General features: G+C 37.6%; 1 protein-coding gene across 1 annotated transcript; it reads left to right on the top strand.

The window, feature by feature from the left end:
- The first annotated feature begins 101 nt into the window (after positions 1–101).
- ercc8 (excision repair cross-complementation group 8) lies at positions 102–13,657 on the top strand. Its single transcript, XM_088295237.1, has 12 exons — positions 102–441; positions 550–645; positions 2,062–2,163; positions 2,280–2,403; positions 5,623–5,704; positions 6,335–6,403; positions 7,084–7,150; positions 9,396–9,499; positions 9,674–9,798; positions 11,126–11,323; positions 11,993–12,079; positions 13,136–13,657. The coding sequence occupies exons 1-12, from the start codon at positions 329–331 to the stop codon at positions 13,199–13,201; spliced, it is 1,233 nt and encodes a 410-aa protein (XP_088151363.1). The 5' UTR covers positions 102–328; the 3' UTR covers positions 13,202–13,657.
- The last annotated feature ends 892 nt before the right edge of the window (positions 13,658–14,549 follow it).

The following is a 14,549-nucleotide window of genomic DNA, read 5'->3' on the forward strand; positions in this document are numbered from 1 at the left end:
TTTACGAGTGTAAATGCAAGTTTGCCAGTAAACAAAACGCATTACAATTGGTCACAAATCGGATTTGCTGAACCAATCAGATCGTTTGTTACCGGATGTGATTCCCCTTTCCAAGATGGCGTTTTTGTTTGACTCGGGGAGAGAAATTGAAATCAAAGACACTTAATTAAGAGCGCGCAGAACATTGTATCGTTGATATAACGCTTGTTTATATAGCTTCAGACGAGCTATAATGTAAAGTAGTGTGGGAAACGTGTTTATTTGTAGAAAAACCCTACCTCACTGCAGATAGCATGCCAGCTCTTTTGTTAACGTCGAATAAATCTGTATGCACAAATTCAATCACATATGTTATTTTGAAACAATGCTGGGGTATTTGGCAGCAAGGAGGGCCGGTCTGGATGACCCTCTGCGACTCAGGCGCGCGGAGGCGACGAGAAGGTAAACAAATGTGGTTTTGCTCTGTAATATATCTATTCCAGTTGAAGATCTGATATCAGTTTTGCTTGCCATACAAATAATGCTCATCTTCTTTATGCACCTTAAAAGGGTACTAAGCCTGCAGTTGAATGCAGACAGAGATATGGACAGAATCCACGCAAATGGCGTCAATACCGTTGACATTGAAGTAATAGAAGGCAAATAGTGAGTCTAATGTTCGTATTTCTTTCCTATGAACTACATTAATCCTCCTGATAGTGAACGTTCACGCCCCTCCCCCCACGTGGAACCTATGCATATTTTCTTCTCGAACAACTCCATCAATTCGCGTTATTTGTGCGCTTTCTGTTTGAAATACCCCAAGATGCCACAAGATGGTGCCAACGCCCAGTCTAATCATACTCGTCATTGACGAGGATCGTGTAATATGTCCCCTGCATTTTTAAGGGAAGTTTTTGTCCCCTACAGTTTTTCTTTGTTCATTCAAAATCATTGTAACAAAACTGACTAACAGCCGGAACACGTGGAAAATGCTGGTCAATAACATCTCTGCTTTGGTCTGTACATCTAATGACACTTGGCTGGCCCAATCAAGTCACTTAGACAATATAACACACTGAATTTAGATGCCTACCAAGAGAGTAGCACAATGTGCAACAAGTCTGAAGGATACTGAACAGTGTGTGTGTGCGTATGTGAACATAGTGCTTGGGAATGTTTGCATGGGGAAACTGAAGAAATGCTAAATTCTAGTTTTAAGCAGTGGTGAAATCTGTCTATGGGAGTCTTTGTATTCAAAAGCCTCTTGTCCAGTGCTTCCCAAACCTTTTACTCCAAAATCACTTGAAAAAGGAACTCTTGCCCCCAAGTACCATGGCAATGACCAACATTAAATTACAGTAGCATGTTCAACAAACATGAGGCAAAGGTTTATTCCTAAAATATAATAAATAGTTAATATTATTGTAAAGCACTGTAACCTTGTGCATAGTTGGAAAATTAACAGTGCGCTATATAAAAGAAAAATAAATGCACTTAGTGATTCAATTCAAATACAATGCACATAACAATTCTACATTGTACCTCAATGAATGTTTGAAATGAAAATGTATCGTACTTAAAAGACAAATACAGCTAACTGCACTTTGTAAAGTAGTCTACCTGCTTTTTAAAAAAAAAAAAAAAAACTTGAAGCCCTTGTAAAATTAGGCACAGATTGAGCATTAAAGTCAGCTAGCTAAATAAATGATTGTTCTCCATGCGAACCTCAAAGTAAACCAGATTTATACATTTAAAATGAGGGGGGAAATTTTCAGCTTCAAGCAGACCAAAGTAGCGCTTGGCTGCCACTTTGTGGTCTCTTAGTTGCTGACATGGGCCCTTAAAAGTGCAGAGGGTTTTGGCGGCATCTTAGACTGTTCAACAAAGAGCATTAAATACGCACATCTAGGTCAGTAGTTGAGCCTTTCAACAAATAGTCATTAATTAGCTTCCACAGAAGAATATCTTAGTTTCCTTATGATGATTCTAAAATGGGTGGCAGTTCACTGTACCCTCTTTTTTTTTAAGTAATTCATTTAAAATTACAGTGGTCTGATGTTTTAAGTGTTCGTTGTTTAGCATGTTGTCTGGAGGTGCCGATGGAGTTATTGTCATCTATGACCTGGAGAACCTCAGTGGGAAACCGCAGTACACCTGCAAGGCTGTCGCCACCATTGGCAGGTCAGACTTAACCCTCATTTCCATACAATGTCCAGTTGATGGCAACATCTCTTTTGCAGCTAAATCCCAAATTATTCCGAAAAGCAACAAACAATTTCCAATGTAATTCAATGCAGGTCCAGCAAGTATGCCCACAGATTCAGCGTAGAGACGGTCCAGTGGTATCCTTACGACACTGGCATGTTTGTATCCAGTTCGTTTGACAAGACGATGAAGGTGTGGGACACGGAGACTCTCAAGGTAACAGATGTCAATCTTACACCAGGTTTATACTGTACATGTGGGACACAGTGAGTTATTGCTGAAGCTGGGGAATAATTGATTCCCCCGCGTTCAGCTGCTGGTCTAACATGTAGCCATCCATCGATTTTCTACAGCACTTGTCCTCATTAGGGTCACGGGTGAGCTGCAGCCTATCCCAGCTGACGTTCGGTGAGAGACGGGGTACACCCTGGTCTGGTTGCCAGGCAATTAGTGTACATTCACTCTCATTCATATTTATGGGCAATTTGGAATGTTCAATAAAGTGAACATGCACATTTTTGGATTGTGGGAGGATGTCGGAGTAACTGTCAAAAACCCACACAAGCACCGACAGAACATCCAAATTCCACACACAATCTGAGATTCGATCTCGGAAATGTGAGGCAGGCAGGCAGCAGACCCAAAAACGCATCATAAGGCAATAAGGTTAAATTCAAAATGTAAGTTAATTTAAAATGACATTTCATTATATTCAAAATTAAATCCCCTTTCATGTAAATATTAGGCAATACCTAACAATTAGCCACTTAATATTTGGGGTCCAAAAAAAAAACGTGAGAATGTGCTAACACCATGAGGCCAGTGATTATGGACCACTGTGTCATGGCACATAAGTGTGTCTTGGCACACTTCCACTTACTTGGTTTGAAAATTAGGATTATTATTATTTTTTTTTTTTTTAATGATGTATAAGGTACCTTTGTTCATCTAGCTATGCTCGCGATGTATTTTAGTGACAGGCAGATGTATCAAGCTGTTGCCATTCATACAACACAATAAGTTTGGCTTCCCTCAAGTATTCAGGTTTTCGATACATCAAACGGATGCTAATTTCACACTTATCAAAGCATATGTACTTTTGATAATCTTTTTGGGGGCTAGTGTTCTGTGAGAGTTTACTTATGTTCAATAAACATTCAGTAAATCACACTATGCTACCTTGCTTTACTTGTTGACAATAAACGCTTTCCTAATTGTACACCGTACAATATTGAATGTCTCAAGTAACGTTTTAACTTCAGTATTCATGGTTCCTTCAGTTAAGACCCAAAGCACTCTTAAAACCAGTGGTCCGAAACTGAACTTATTGTGGGGGTCGCTGGAGATAACGTCCGGGTGTGTTTGGGCATTAAGTGGTCCACAAAAGAGGGGAGAACGTCAATAAGACTGGTGACCCAGTCCTCTCTCTTGTCTCCATGGTACTTGGCATAGTCCTTAGCATCTCTAGTTGAATAAATGCATCTGATTTCTTGAGCACCTAGACTTTGTGCATTCAAGACATGAGCTATGGTACCTCATAAGGGATTATACACGGCAGAAACAGTGGATACTGCACTAACATTAAACTCTGATGTCAAGTTGGCGCTGAAAAAAAGCTGTTAGTTTTCTTTGGCCCTTGTCTTCCTCCTCATTGTCAGCTTCACGCTTTCTGCCTTCCTATGCCACATCGTCGCAGATGGCCGATTCTGCACTGAGTTCCAGTTTCACTGGCCTCACGGTTACCTCATGAGTTCAGGGAAGGGGCAAGAAAAGAACCTACTGAACTTTTATAGTTCCCTCTGTTTTGTTTTTGTTTTTTTTCCTACCCCAATATATATTCCAATAGTACAGCATGTGCTTTGTTTACATTTGCGTATGGGGAGTATGTTTATGCAAACATAGGCCCCATTGATTGGCTGAGTTGTGGCGGCGGTGGCACACAGTGACAGCTGGTACAGCAACAGAGGCTTTTTTTATGTTTGCCGGAGAATTTGCATTGTTGCTGACACTGCTGCACCAGTGAGACACCTTTTGAGCATTAAAGATGAGTTTGTCCTTTTTGCGGCTAGTTCAGGTTTTTTTTGCTTGTGCGCTGTCAAAGCTGTAGCAACGGTACAGAAAGTTAGCAGTAACAAATGCTAAAAACAAAGAGTTATATTGTATATAACTATTCCATCTTCTCATGGGTTTTTTTTTTTCCATCATCTTTCTTGGTGACTTCAAGAAGCGTATTGGACGCGTGCGTACTGTGCTGAGTGCCGTTCCAGCCTTAGTATACTCGTATTATAAATGCATAAAGTAAAAGTGTCAATGTTTTATATGATACAGGTGAACATTTTCTTCTGAGGATGATTAATATTTAATAAGAATTTATATAAAAAGAATATATAACTAAATATCCTTAAATAATACATTTAGTGATTGTACAGTGTCCATGTGTGCTGTGAAAGCCGCCTTAAAATAAAAGGCATTTCGGAACAATGCAGTTAGCAGGTGTGCGCAGATTGTATTGGAAAATACTTATTTTAAATAATTTATAAAAATATGAAATAAAATGTTTAATCTTCTGTTCAGGTATTAAACGTCTGTATTTATAGACAGTATATTACATTTAGTTGTGGATATAAAAAAAACTAAATAATAAATAATTATAAGTTCAGAATTATAATCACATACATGTTGTAATTATGTTCTGTAAATAAATTAATATTTCCAGAAATGTTACTGTATGGTTCAAAGACGAAGCCACCATAAAGGTCAAAATTAGTGCTGTCAAGTGATTAATTTTTCTTAACTAATTAATCACCAAAAATTCCATGATTAATAAAATTTTTCAACTACTATTTTTTGCGAAGCCTATAACAGATATTTACTTGAATAATATCTTGGAATTGATGCAAAATCACCAAACATGAAGTATATTTCATTAAAAGACTGTTCTAATAGCTTTCTTGGATTCTTGAATACAATCTAAATGGAGACATCTTTGCAGACATTTATATTCGAAACATTTCTCAAAATGCGCCAAACTCCAGCAGTGTTGGTTTGCAAGTCCCAGTGGTAACTTAAACACAGTGTTTTGTCCTGAGACGTACTAAAGACAGCTAATATGGCACAATATTTGCAAAGTATGCAAATTATTTTTGAAGTAAATCAAACTGAGTTAACTGAGTTAAAATATTTAGGATTAATCACCTGAGTTTTAATGCTTTAATTTTGACAGCCCTAGTCCAAATACATGGACTCATTTTTCAAGTCCATGACACTACACGACATCAATGGAGCAATTTATTGAATTGAATTAATATTTGATCAGACTAATGAAGTAAATTAATTCTTCGGCAATCTTAAAATTATTGAGAGTTTCCCCACGTCTAATATGAAATGCACATGTACAAATGCCATCTACAACCCCTTGTCTTGATATTTCCTCAGCCCGCTGAAGTGTTTGAGTTTGAGGGCACCGTCTACAGCCATCATCTGTCGCCCATCGCCAGGAAGCACAGTCTCATTGCAGGTATGCATTCGAGCACCATGCACTTGCGAAATGAGCAGACGCTTGTCAAAAGGGATGTCTGGCTGTTTATTCCCCCCCTTTCAGAAGACTCTGACCTGTGCCCTTTCATTTCTCCTCGTTTTACCTCGGATCACTTGTTTGTAGACCCGACTTCCAAGTACTGACAGAGACGTGCGATGTGAGGTGTAGGCAATGTGTTGCGCCACCACATCACCGAGCAGGAACAACAGGTTATCCATACCAGCTACTGTAGTCATACAGGTGCTTCCAAGAAAAAAAAGGACAAGAAAAACAGTCTCTCACTTTGTAATGCTTGTATCTAGAAAATGTTACCTTTGAATGAATCTGCCCAAAAAGCCAATCAGCTGTTGAATTTGATCTTTTTTTTTTGTATTTGGGGAGAATTTCACATGCTCAATTAGTGCAACGTCTCGCTTGTTGAGTGCTTCGCTGGTGCTCTTATCTGTGTTGTGATTCACCACACCTTGTTTCTGACAACTTGGGAGTCCAGTTTTGGAGATTTCTTCAACCTCTCCCTTGTAGAACTCTTGCTTAACTATCTTTGTATTGAAGCAATATGTGTCAGAATGTATTTTTTATTGTATATGTGTTGTGTGCTTATTTTGTTAGTTGGCACCAAAAATCCCAAAATACAGCTGTGTGATCTAAAGTCCGGTTCAAAGATCCAAGTTCTACAGGGTTAGTGTACTGGACCACAAACACGCACACACATACTTTACAGTGCTGTGAAAAAGTATTTGCCCACTTCCGGATTTTAAATATTTTCGGAAACTTATTACACTTATTTGCTTGTAAGTGTAATAAGTATGGGTGTGGCCTGGCTGTGTCCAGTAAAAGTTCCAAGCACTGTGGTAAATGAACAATCGCTCAGAAATTTAATTTGGGTGTCTTTGTGAGATATTTAAAATTAGTTAGATGATCTGAAACATTTAAGAGCATAAAAAATAATGTAGTTAATAATTTTTCATTGCATTGTATCAATACATGTTCGGGTTCATATCAATAAATTAAAACATTGAGGAAAATTTTATTTGAGTAAAACTCCCATATTACATTACTTCATTAAACACATTGGGAAATGTGGAAAATGTTTTCAGATGGCTACTTCCTACCTGATTACCATATTAAAAATAATTTGAGTTGTTTTTCGGGTAACATTAACATCTTTTTTTGGGGCGGCGGGAGGGGGGAGGGTTAGCTGGAAGCTAAAATATAATTTCACTCTGTGTAGTATTATTATCCATATAATGTGTTTCACATTTTGAATTGAACTACTAACAAATACGTTTTCCCTGATATTCTAATTAATACTTTGAAGTGACACGGAGGTGATAAAACTATCTTTATCCCCACTTAAGGTCACCGAGCAGAGGTCCTGTCTGTTCGATGGTCCCCCAGATACGAACATATCTTAGCCACTGCCAGGTAGGCATCATTTACAACCTACTAGTACTTAAATTCACACCTCCCAGATGTTGACAAAATTCTGTGTTTTTGAAGGGAGTCCTGTTCAATTTGAATTGATTTCTCACCTTTAGCACGTTGCTAAACAAGGTTCCCATCACTACAGCTCTGCAATCTCCGCCACTACAAAATACTACTGCAACAATACATATTATTAAATGACCGTGTTTACATCAACTAGGAGCCTTGAGTATTTATTTACTCATCTGGACCAGGCGATCATCCCAAGTAAAGAGGGTTTTTTTTTTTTGGTTAATTATTCGACAGAATCGATATTGTGTGGTGTTACCAGATAAATGGAATGCATTAGTGCTCTCACCGTACCGGTTTCTCTTTTATGTGTTATTTTAGTCTTATCGGTAATACAGTGCAGTTGGAAGCGTAACAAATGGTTCCAGACTTTGAAGTTTCCACACCATCACGTATGATAGACTCACGTGGCTGAACAGCACTCAAGCAGAGTTCCGTTTGGTCGCGTTTGCACTTGCTGTAGAGCTATGAAACTTATCATGACTTGGTTTGACCTTCTCACTCCAGACATCTGTCTGGACATGCTCAACAAAAGACAGAGCTTTATATCATTTTGGAAAATATCTCTTTAGATACAAATATATTACGACTGTATTAAATTATTTTGAGCCCACATCCCCAATTCCTAACAATCAAATTAATGAATAAGATGACTTAAAATCTGATGGAACTGGCCATAAAGGGGATCTTGAGAATTCACATTTGGTTTAACAGGACTTTGCACATATTGAAGTGTGACACGCATAAGAGTAATTGAAGCATGGCGTCAATTATTGTGAATGCCACAATAGAGGATTTACGCTCGCATTCAATATCAAAACCATTATTATTGGATCATTTTTTAGACTTCTCTTGTTCTAGGTCTTGTTATATTGTGCCGGTGTACCTTAGGAAGCATCCGGAGAGCCTAGTTCGCCCACTGAGACCCATCAAAGAGAGAAATAACAGGCACCGGATCATTCCACCGGCTCTTCTTGTCATTCCCCTCCCCGGCCATCTGGCCACATGACGGCCTGGAGTCAAAGATGATGGCGGCACATCTCGAGCACTCCAGTAGACGTGTCACTAAAGCATATGGTAGATGCAGCCCCCACCTGTTTTATGCTACATTAGACCTGCTAATTAATCTGGTGGGACCCATGTGCTGTTCTCCCTTTGGACTTTAAGTGATTTTGAAAACAACTGGCACAAAAGAGCCACGCGGTGACGCCTTTGTAATATTTCATTTAGCTGTATGTTAAATCCCCACACACAGAGAAGTAACAAATAAAGGCAAGAATAGGTACACCTGCGCAAACATAATTATGTTCACCTGTGATTGACACCGTCAGTGAAGCAAGGATTTTACTGTGTTTATTGTTGTGAGTTTTCAGTGGTGTGCAATTGCACTGAGAGCTGTTTTTAATATTTTACTTAACATTTTTCCCTGTGGGAAAAAAATCTAAAGTCATCATTCATTCTGAGCTCAGACTGGCAACTATACTATGCTTTTTTTTTTTTTTTTTTTTTTTTTTTTTTAAGTGAAGAAAATTGTTTTTGCTAGGGCTGGAAGAAATGATTGGCATTTCACTTAATTTCAACAGAGAAATTTTATTTTGTATACCAATAAATTTATTAGTCAAGGTTCTACTGTATTATTATCAGTGCTGTCAAGTGATTAATTTTTTAACTAATTATTCACAAAAAAATCTATGATTAATTGCGATTAATCTTATTTTTCAACCACCATTTTTTGCGAAGCTTGTAACAGATATTTACTTGAATAATATCTTCGAATTGATGCAAAGTCACCAAATATGAAGTGTATTTAATTCAAAGAGTGTTCTAATAGCTTTATTTGATTCTTGAATATGATCTAAATGGAGACCTCTTTGCAGGCATTTTTCAAACTGCCCACAAGCGCCACACTCCAGCAGTGTTGGTTTGCAAAGCCCAGTGGTAACTTGACCACGATGTTTTGTTCTGAGACGTGCTAAAGATGGACAGGGCGCAATATTTGCTAAGTATGCAAATTATTTTTGAAGTAAATCAAACTGAGTTCATTGAGTTAAAATATTTAACTGAGTTAAACAACGCCTGAGTTAATGCTTTAATTTTGACTGCCCTAATATTATTATTATGATTGTGAAGTAGCAGTTACAGAATAAAACAAGCATAGGTGATTTTTCTCCCCTAGTGCTGACAGCAAAGTAAGAGTGTGGGACGTGCGTCGAGCTTCAGGTTTCCTCTTTACGCTGGACCAACACAACGGAGAACAGTCAAAAGCTGCTTCTGAGGCAGGTACACTTCCCCTCTGCCTTGATTGAACCTTTGTGGATTGTTATGGCCTGCATAACTGCCGATCCACAAAGACATCATTGACCATCACGTTTGTATTTTTCATTGACAAGTTAAAAATGACTTTGGCAATCATGCTATTTAGACTAACATCATTTGTTTCCTGTCACGACTCAGCAAACACGGCACACAATGGCAGAGTGAACGGCCTGTGCTTCACAAGCGACGGCCTTTACCTCCTCACGTCTGGAACCGACGATCGCATGCGACTGTGGAACAGCGCCACAGGGGAAAACACCCTGGTATGTTACTTGTAACTTTAATTACATGACATGGAAGCTATCCAGTTGCTTTCTTTAACCTATAAACCTTTATTCGTATAACTTGTTGACAATTTATTTACCTGGTTGCATTCTGACATCATTGTCTGAACTAAAGCTCAGGGAAACTCTGACGTTGCTTTGGGCTCTGAACGGATCTCTCAGTTCTAATTTCCGGCTTGACTGACTTGTGCAGCAGTTGCTATGGTGTTTTTATTTGTTGTCTTTTTTTCCCCACCTCCAAGAAACAGTCACCTAGGAGCTAGAATCTTTCCTCATGGGAACATAGAGCAACACACCTGAGCTGGCAAAGATAGAGGTGTGGAAATTAGTAGGGCACAGTTGAAAAAGAAGTACAAAGGGCATTTTCCAAACATCGCCCTTAGTGGCTATTTATAGGCCATGTCTCAGATTAATTATGCAGGCATGCTTGGTTTTATCTATAGACATTGCTCTGTTTTTGGTATTCTGTATAGAAGACATAAGCAACTGTTGGGTCGCATGCGCCCCTACCACACTCTGAGTGGTTCCTTGATTAATTCTTCCCCCCAAAAAATAAACAAATTTATTTATAAAAAATATTTTGATAGCACTGATAAACATTCTCTATAGGCTTTTCACAAAAACCGTGGGCTAAATGTGGAAATAAATAGAGGAAGAAATGAGCAAAAGATATTAAAGAAAAAAAATTGTAAATATGCGAATTTGCAACAACTGTATTTATAAGCTGTAATATCACTATTCGCCACTAGATGGCAGACATGGCTTAATTGCGTTTACTACACTGGGTCTTATACTTCCCTATACTAAAACAATAGTAGACCTAATAATGTTGTGCATGACAGATATAGTAACTGAATAATATTTAAATTTTGAGTGAGTTGATTTTTTTGGGGGGTGAAAAAAAATTTGCAAAATGAATTGTGCCCAATGTTGCATTGCTCGTCAGTTTTGTGCCTTCATTGAAAATATATTATTTTATACAAGCGAGCACTTTGCGCTGGAAAAAAACAATTACAGTATGTTTTTTTTTTTCTTGTGTTATTTGCTTAAAACGTTGTTGTTAGGATTGGATAGTACATGCATTGAGAAATGTATTGTGAAAAATGAAACATGTTAAGAGCACGTATTTTGCTCAGATGCACATATTTTGTCCATATCTAAATGTGATTTTTATTGTGTATCTGATTAGGAAATGTGTGGCGGCATGGCATTTTATCAATCAAGAAAACACTACTGTCAAAATTGAATGTTTTTCACCCGGAGACATCAATGAGGTTTTAGTTTTAACTTCACCCATCCCCCTCAGGTGAACTACGGAAAGGTGAGCAATGAGAGCCGCAAGAGGCGTCAGTTCACGGTATCGCAAGGCTGCAGTCCAGAGTTTGTGTTTGTGCCGTGCGACAGCTCGGTGGCCATGTACGGCCTCCACACGGGCGAGCTGGTCACCATGCTGCGCGGTCACTACAACCACGTGGACTGCTGCGAGTTCCACCCGGACCTTCAGGTGAGACACGCCTGGTTGGGCTGTATTGTCTCGTCCCCAATTGCTCCTGATGAGCAACGTTTGCGCCTACGCCTGAGAGAAGGGAACAACGTTGCGCAACTCAAGGGTGACCATCCCACACCACCTCCCATACATTGTGTCATGCAGGTGTTTTGTTTGCACTTCGCTATGAGAATGCAGTCAAGCTGCTTGTCACTAATGGTAAAGAAGACAGCCCTGCTGAAAATCCAATCTCTCGTGTCCAAAAGAAGCTTCTGTAAACCCGGATTTGTTTTTTTAAATGATGGTTTGGTATCCATCCAAAGATGGGGCAGCTACACAAAAATAAAATAATTCATTAACAATAATACTTACAGCCTTCTGTTGGCTTAACATGCATGTTTTTTGAATGTGGGAGGAAGTCAGACTGACGAAAATCAAGCACAGAGTACATCCAAACTTCACAAAGGAAGACCTCAGAACTGTAAGGCGGATGTGCTCTGGTAAACAGTTTGATGTTGCTTTGTTGCTGAGAACTCCTTCTTTGGTTCAAAAATTTATAATATGGAGACAAAAAACAACATGAAGATGCTTACATAACTGTCAAATGTTATCAGATCAAGATAGGATTTCTTTTTCATATCACAACCAGAGTCACTCATTTGTGTCTTATCTTTTTTTGTCTTACAGGAGTTATACAGCGCAGGTAAGGATGGTAACATCCTGGCGTGGGTTCCGGTTCTCCGTGGACCAGATGTGGAGGAAGAGTCGGATCAGGTAACACACTTTTTAACTTCCGAATAGAAAAAAAGTATTTCCGCCTGACATTATGAGTCACATCCAGGAAATAGGCATGACCATAAAAGTCATATGCAAGTAAATGACTCGATGAGATCATTTGCTCATCATGCAAGGAATTTAAACCAGATCATGCCGTTCTGTTCTGCACACACTTGGCACACTTGCATCACCACATTCTATTTTATTGTAAGGAACTTTATCCGGTGACAGTCAAGGTTTCCAGTTAAACCGCAATAGCTCTTCTTGGCTTCACAGAGTGTCGGGACAAGTTTTAGCCTCATCATGTGCCAGCTCGGGCTTGCTAAACAACCTCTTCTACTCGCTGTAGTCTCTGTCTGACTTGTACAGCAGTTCTGCCACGAACCTTTGATGACACGCCAAGCGACAGAGTGGAGTATTTTAGAGAAAAGGTGTTAAACCCTTAGGGGCAATGGTTGCACTCAGAGGGCCATCTTCAAATCTTCATCGTGTTAATAATTGTCTGTGCATTCCATGATAGTTTAATTTTACTTGCAAACAATTTTATTTACTAACTCAACAGCTGAGTGGGTCCTTCATTTGTACAATTGCGTTTTTTTAATAATTTTACACCATGAATATTCCGTGAATATTCTCATTCATTGAAATCATTTCATTGGCATTCAATTGATTACAACTGTTCTGGTTGCCTCAGAAGATGTCCCGTCACTCCTCTGAGCTGGTTTCATCACTTCCTGCATATAGGCTATGTAGGACTGTGCTAGCCTGAATCATGTGTGGAAGCCCAACCATTTATCCCCTGAGGTAGAGGCACACACCAAGCCATGTATCACTTATTTGGCATGGCCGAAAATGAAAGCCCATATGAGCTTTGGTGCTGCTGTTTTGTGTTGCAACAGGAACCGCTAATCTCTATATAGGTTAATATTGCTCACAGATCATAAAATGAATCTTGCTCCGAGATTAAGAATATTAAGTGTTTTTCTACCTTTATTAAAGAATTTCAAGTGGAATTATTACTCAGAAGATATTGAGCTTTGTTTTATTTTATAGGATGGCACAGTGAAGTCATCAGTGAACCCCGCCTTCCAGGATGCATGGAGCAGCGATGAAGACTAATGACGCTTCCAGGTTTCACTAATAGACCATACATTATTATTTTAATGACAGTGCAAGAAGATTTGCAGACTCAAAGACTGCAAAAATCTTCTTGTAAAACAAAAATGTGGACATTATGGTACAGTTGGAAATATAATTGATTGACTTTACATTGTGTTTGAATAGCGGGAGGACTGCTACGCATATGTATGGCAAGTGTTTTTATCAGACCACCACCCACAAATCCATAGAAGGAGTGGCTTTGCATTGTAAAACATACATTGTCTTCCGGCATTCCTGGTGTATTGCATTGCATGTTTAAGTTGGGGGCCCTGCTGCTGAAACTGGACGGGACAGGGGTGATACCAAGAGAAGTCTCTCCCTAACACCACCTAAAACACACTTGCCTTTGTAAGATTAAATAAACTGACCCTTTTGTTTCATTTGTTGAATGTGTAAACATGTTTTTTTTTTTCATAAATTTTCTGTTTGAAAAAAGTAAACATCTGTTGAAAAATGAAGCCTTTTTTCTTGAGGAAAAATGCATGATGAAAAAATATTACTTTTTTAAAAAAATAACACGTTTATAAAAATGTTTTTTCTATAAAATAATCTGATAATTATATATTTTTTGTGAAACATTTATTGATATAAATAAATAGATTGTGAAAAAAATAGTTTTTGTGATACTAAAACTCGGGTGAAAACAAGTTGAAAAAGATAACTTTCCATTTTTTTAAAAAAAAAGATGCAATTTGTTGAAAAAACAAACAGTTGTAAAATTATATATATATATATACATATATATATATACGTATATATATATATATGTGTATATATATATATATATATACATATATGTATATATATATGTGTATATATATACATATATGTATATATATGTATGTATATATGTGTATATATATATGTATATATATATATGTATATATATATATATGTATGTATATATATATATGTATGTATATATATATGTGTGTATATATATATGTATATATATATGTATATATATATATATATATGTATGTATATATATATATATATATATATACATATATATATATGTGTATATATATATGTATATATATATATATATTAGTGCTGTCAAGTGATTGATTTTTTTAACTAATCACAAAATAATTCCATGATTAGTCATGATTAATCACAATTTTCAACTACTATTTTTTGCGAAGCTTATAACAGATATTTACTTGAGTAATATCTTGGAATTGATGCAAAAACCACCAAATATGAAGTATATTTAATTCAAAGACTGTTCTAATAGATTTCTTGAATACAATCTGAATGGACACATCTTTGCAGACATTTATTTTCAAAACATTTCTCAAAA

Source organism: Idiotropiscis lumnitzeri, chromosome 1 (assembly GCF_059441095.1).
Source record: "Idiotropiscis lumnitzeri isolate Australia: NSW breed Sydney's pygmy pipehorse chromosome 1, RoL_Ilum_1.0, whole genome shotgun sequence".
Classification (NCBI taxonomy): domain Eukaryota; kingdom Metazoa; phylum Chordata; class Actinopteri; order Syngnathiformes; family Syngnathidae; genus Idiotropiscis; species Idiotropiscis lumnitzeri.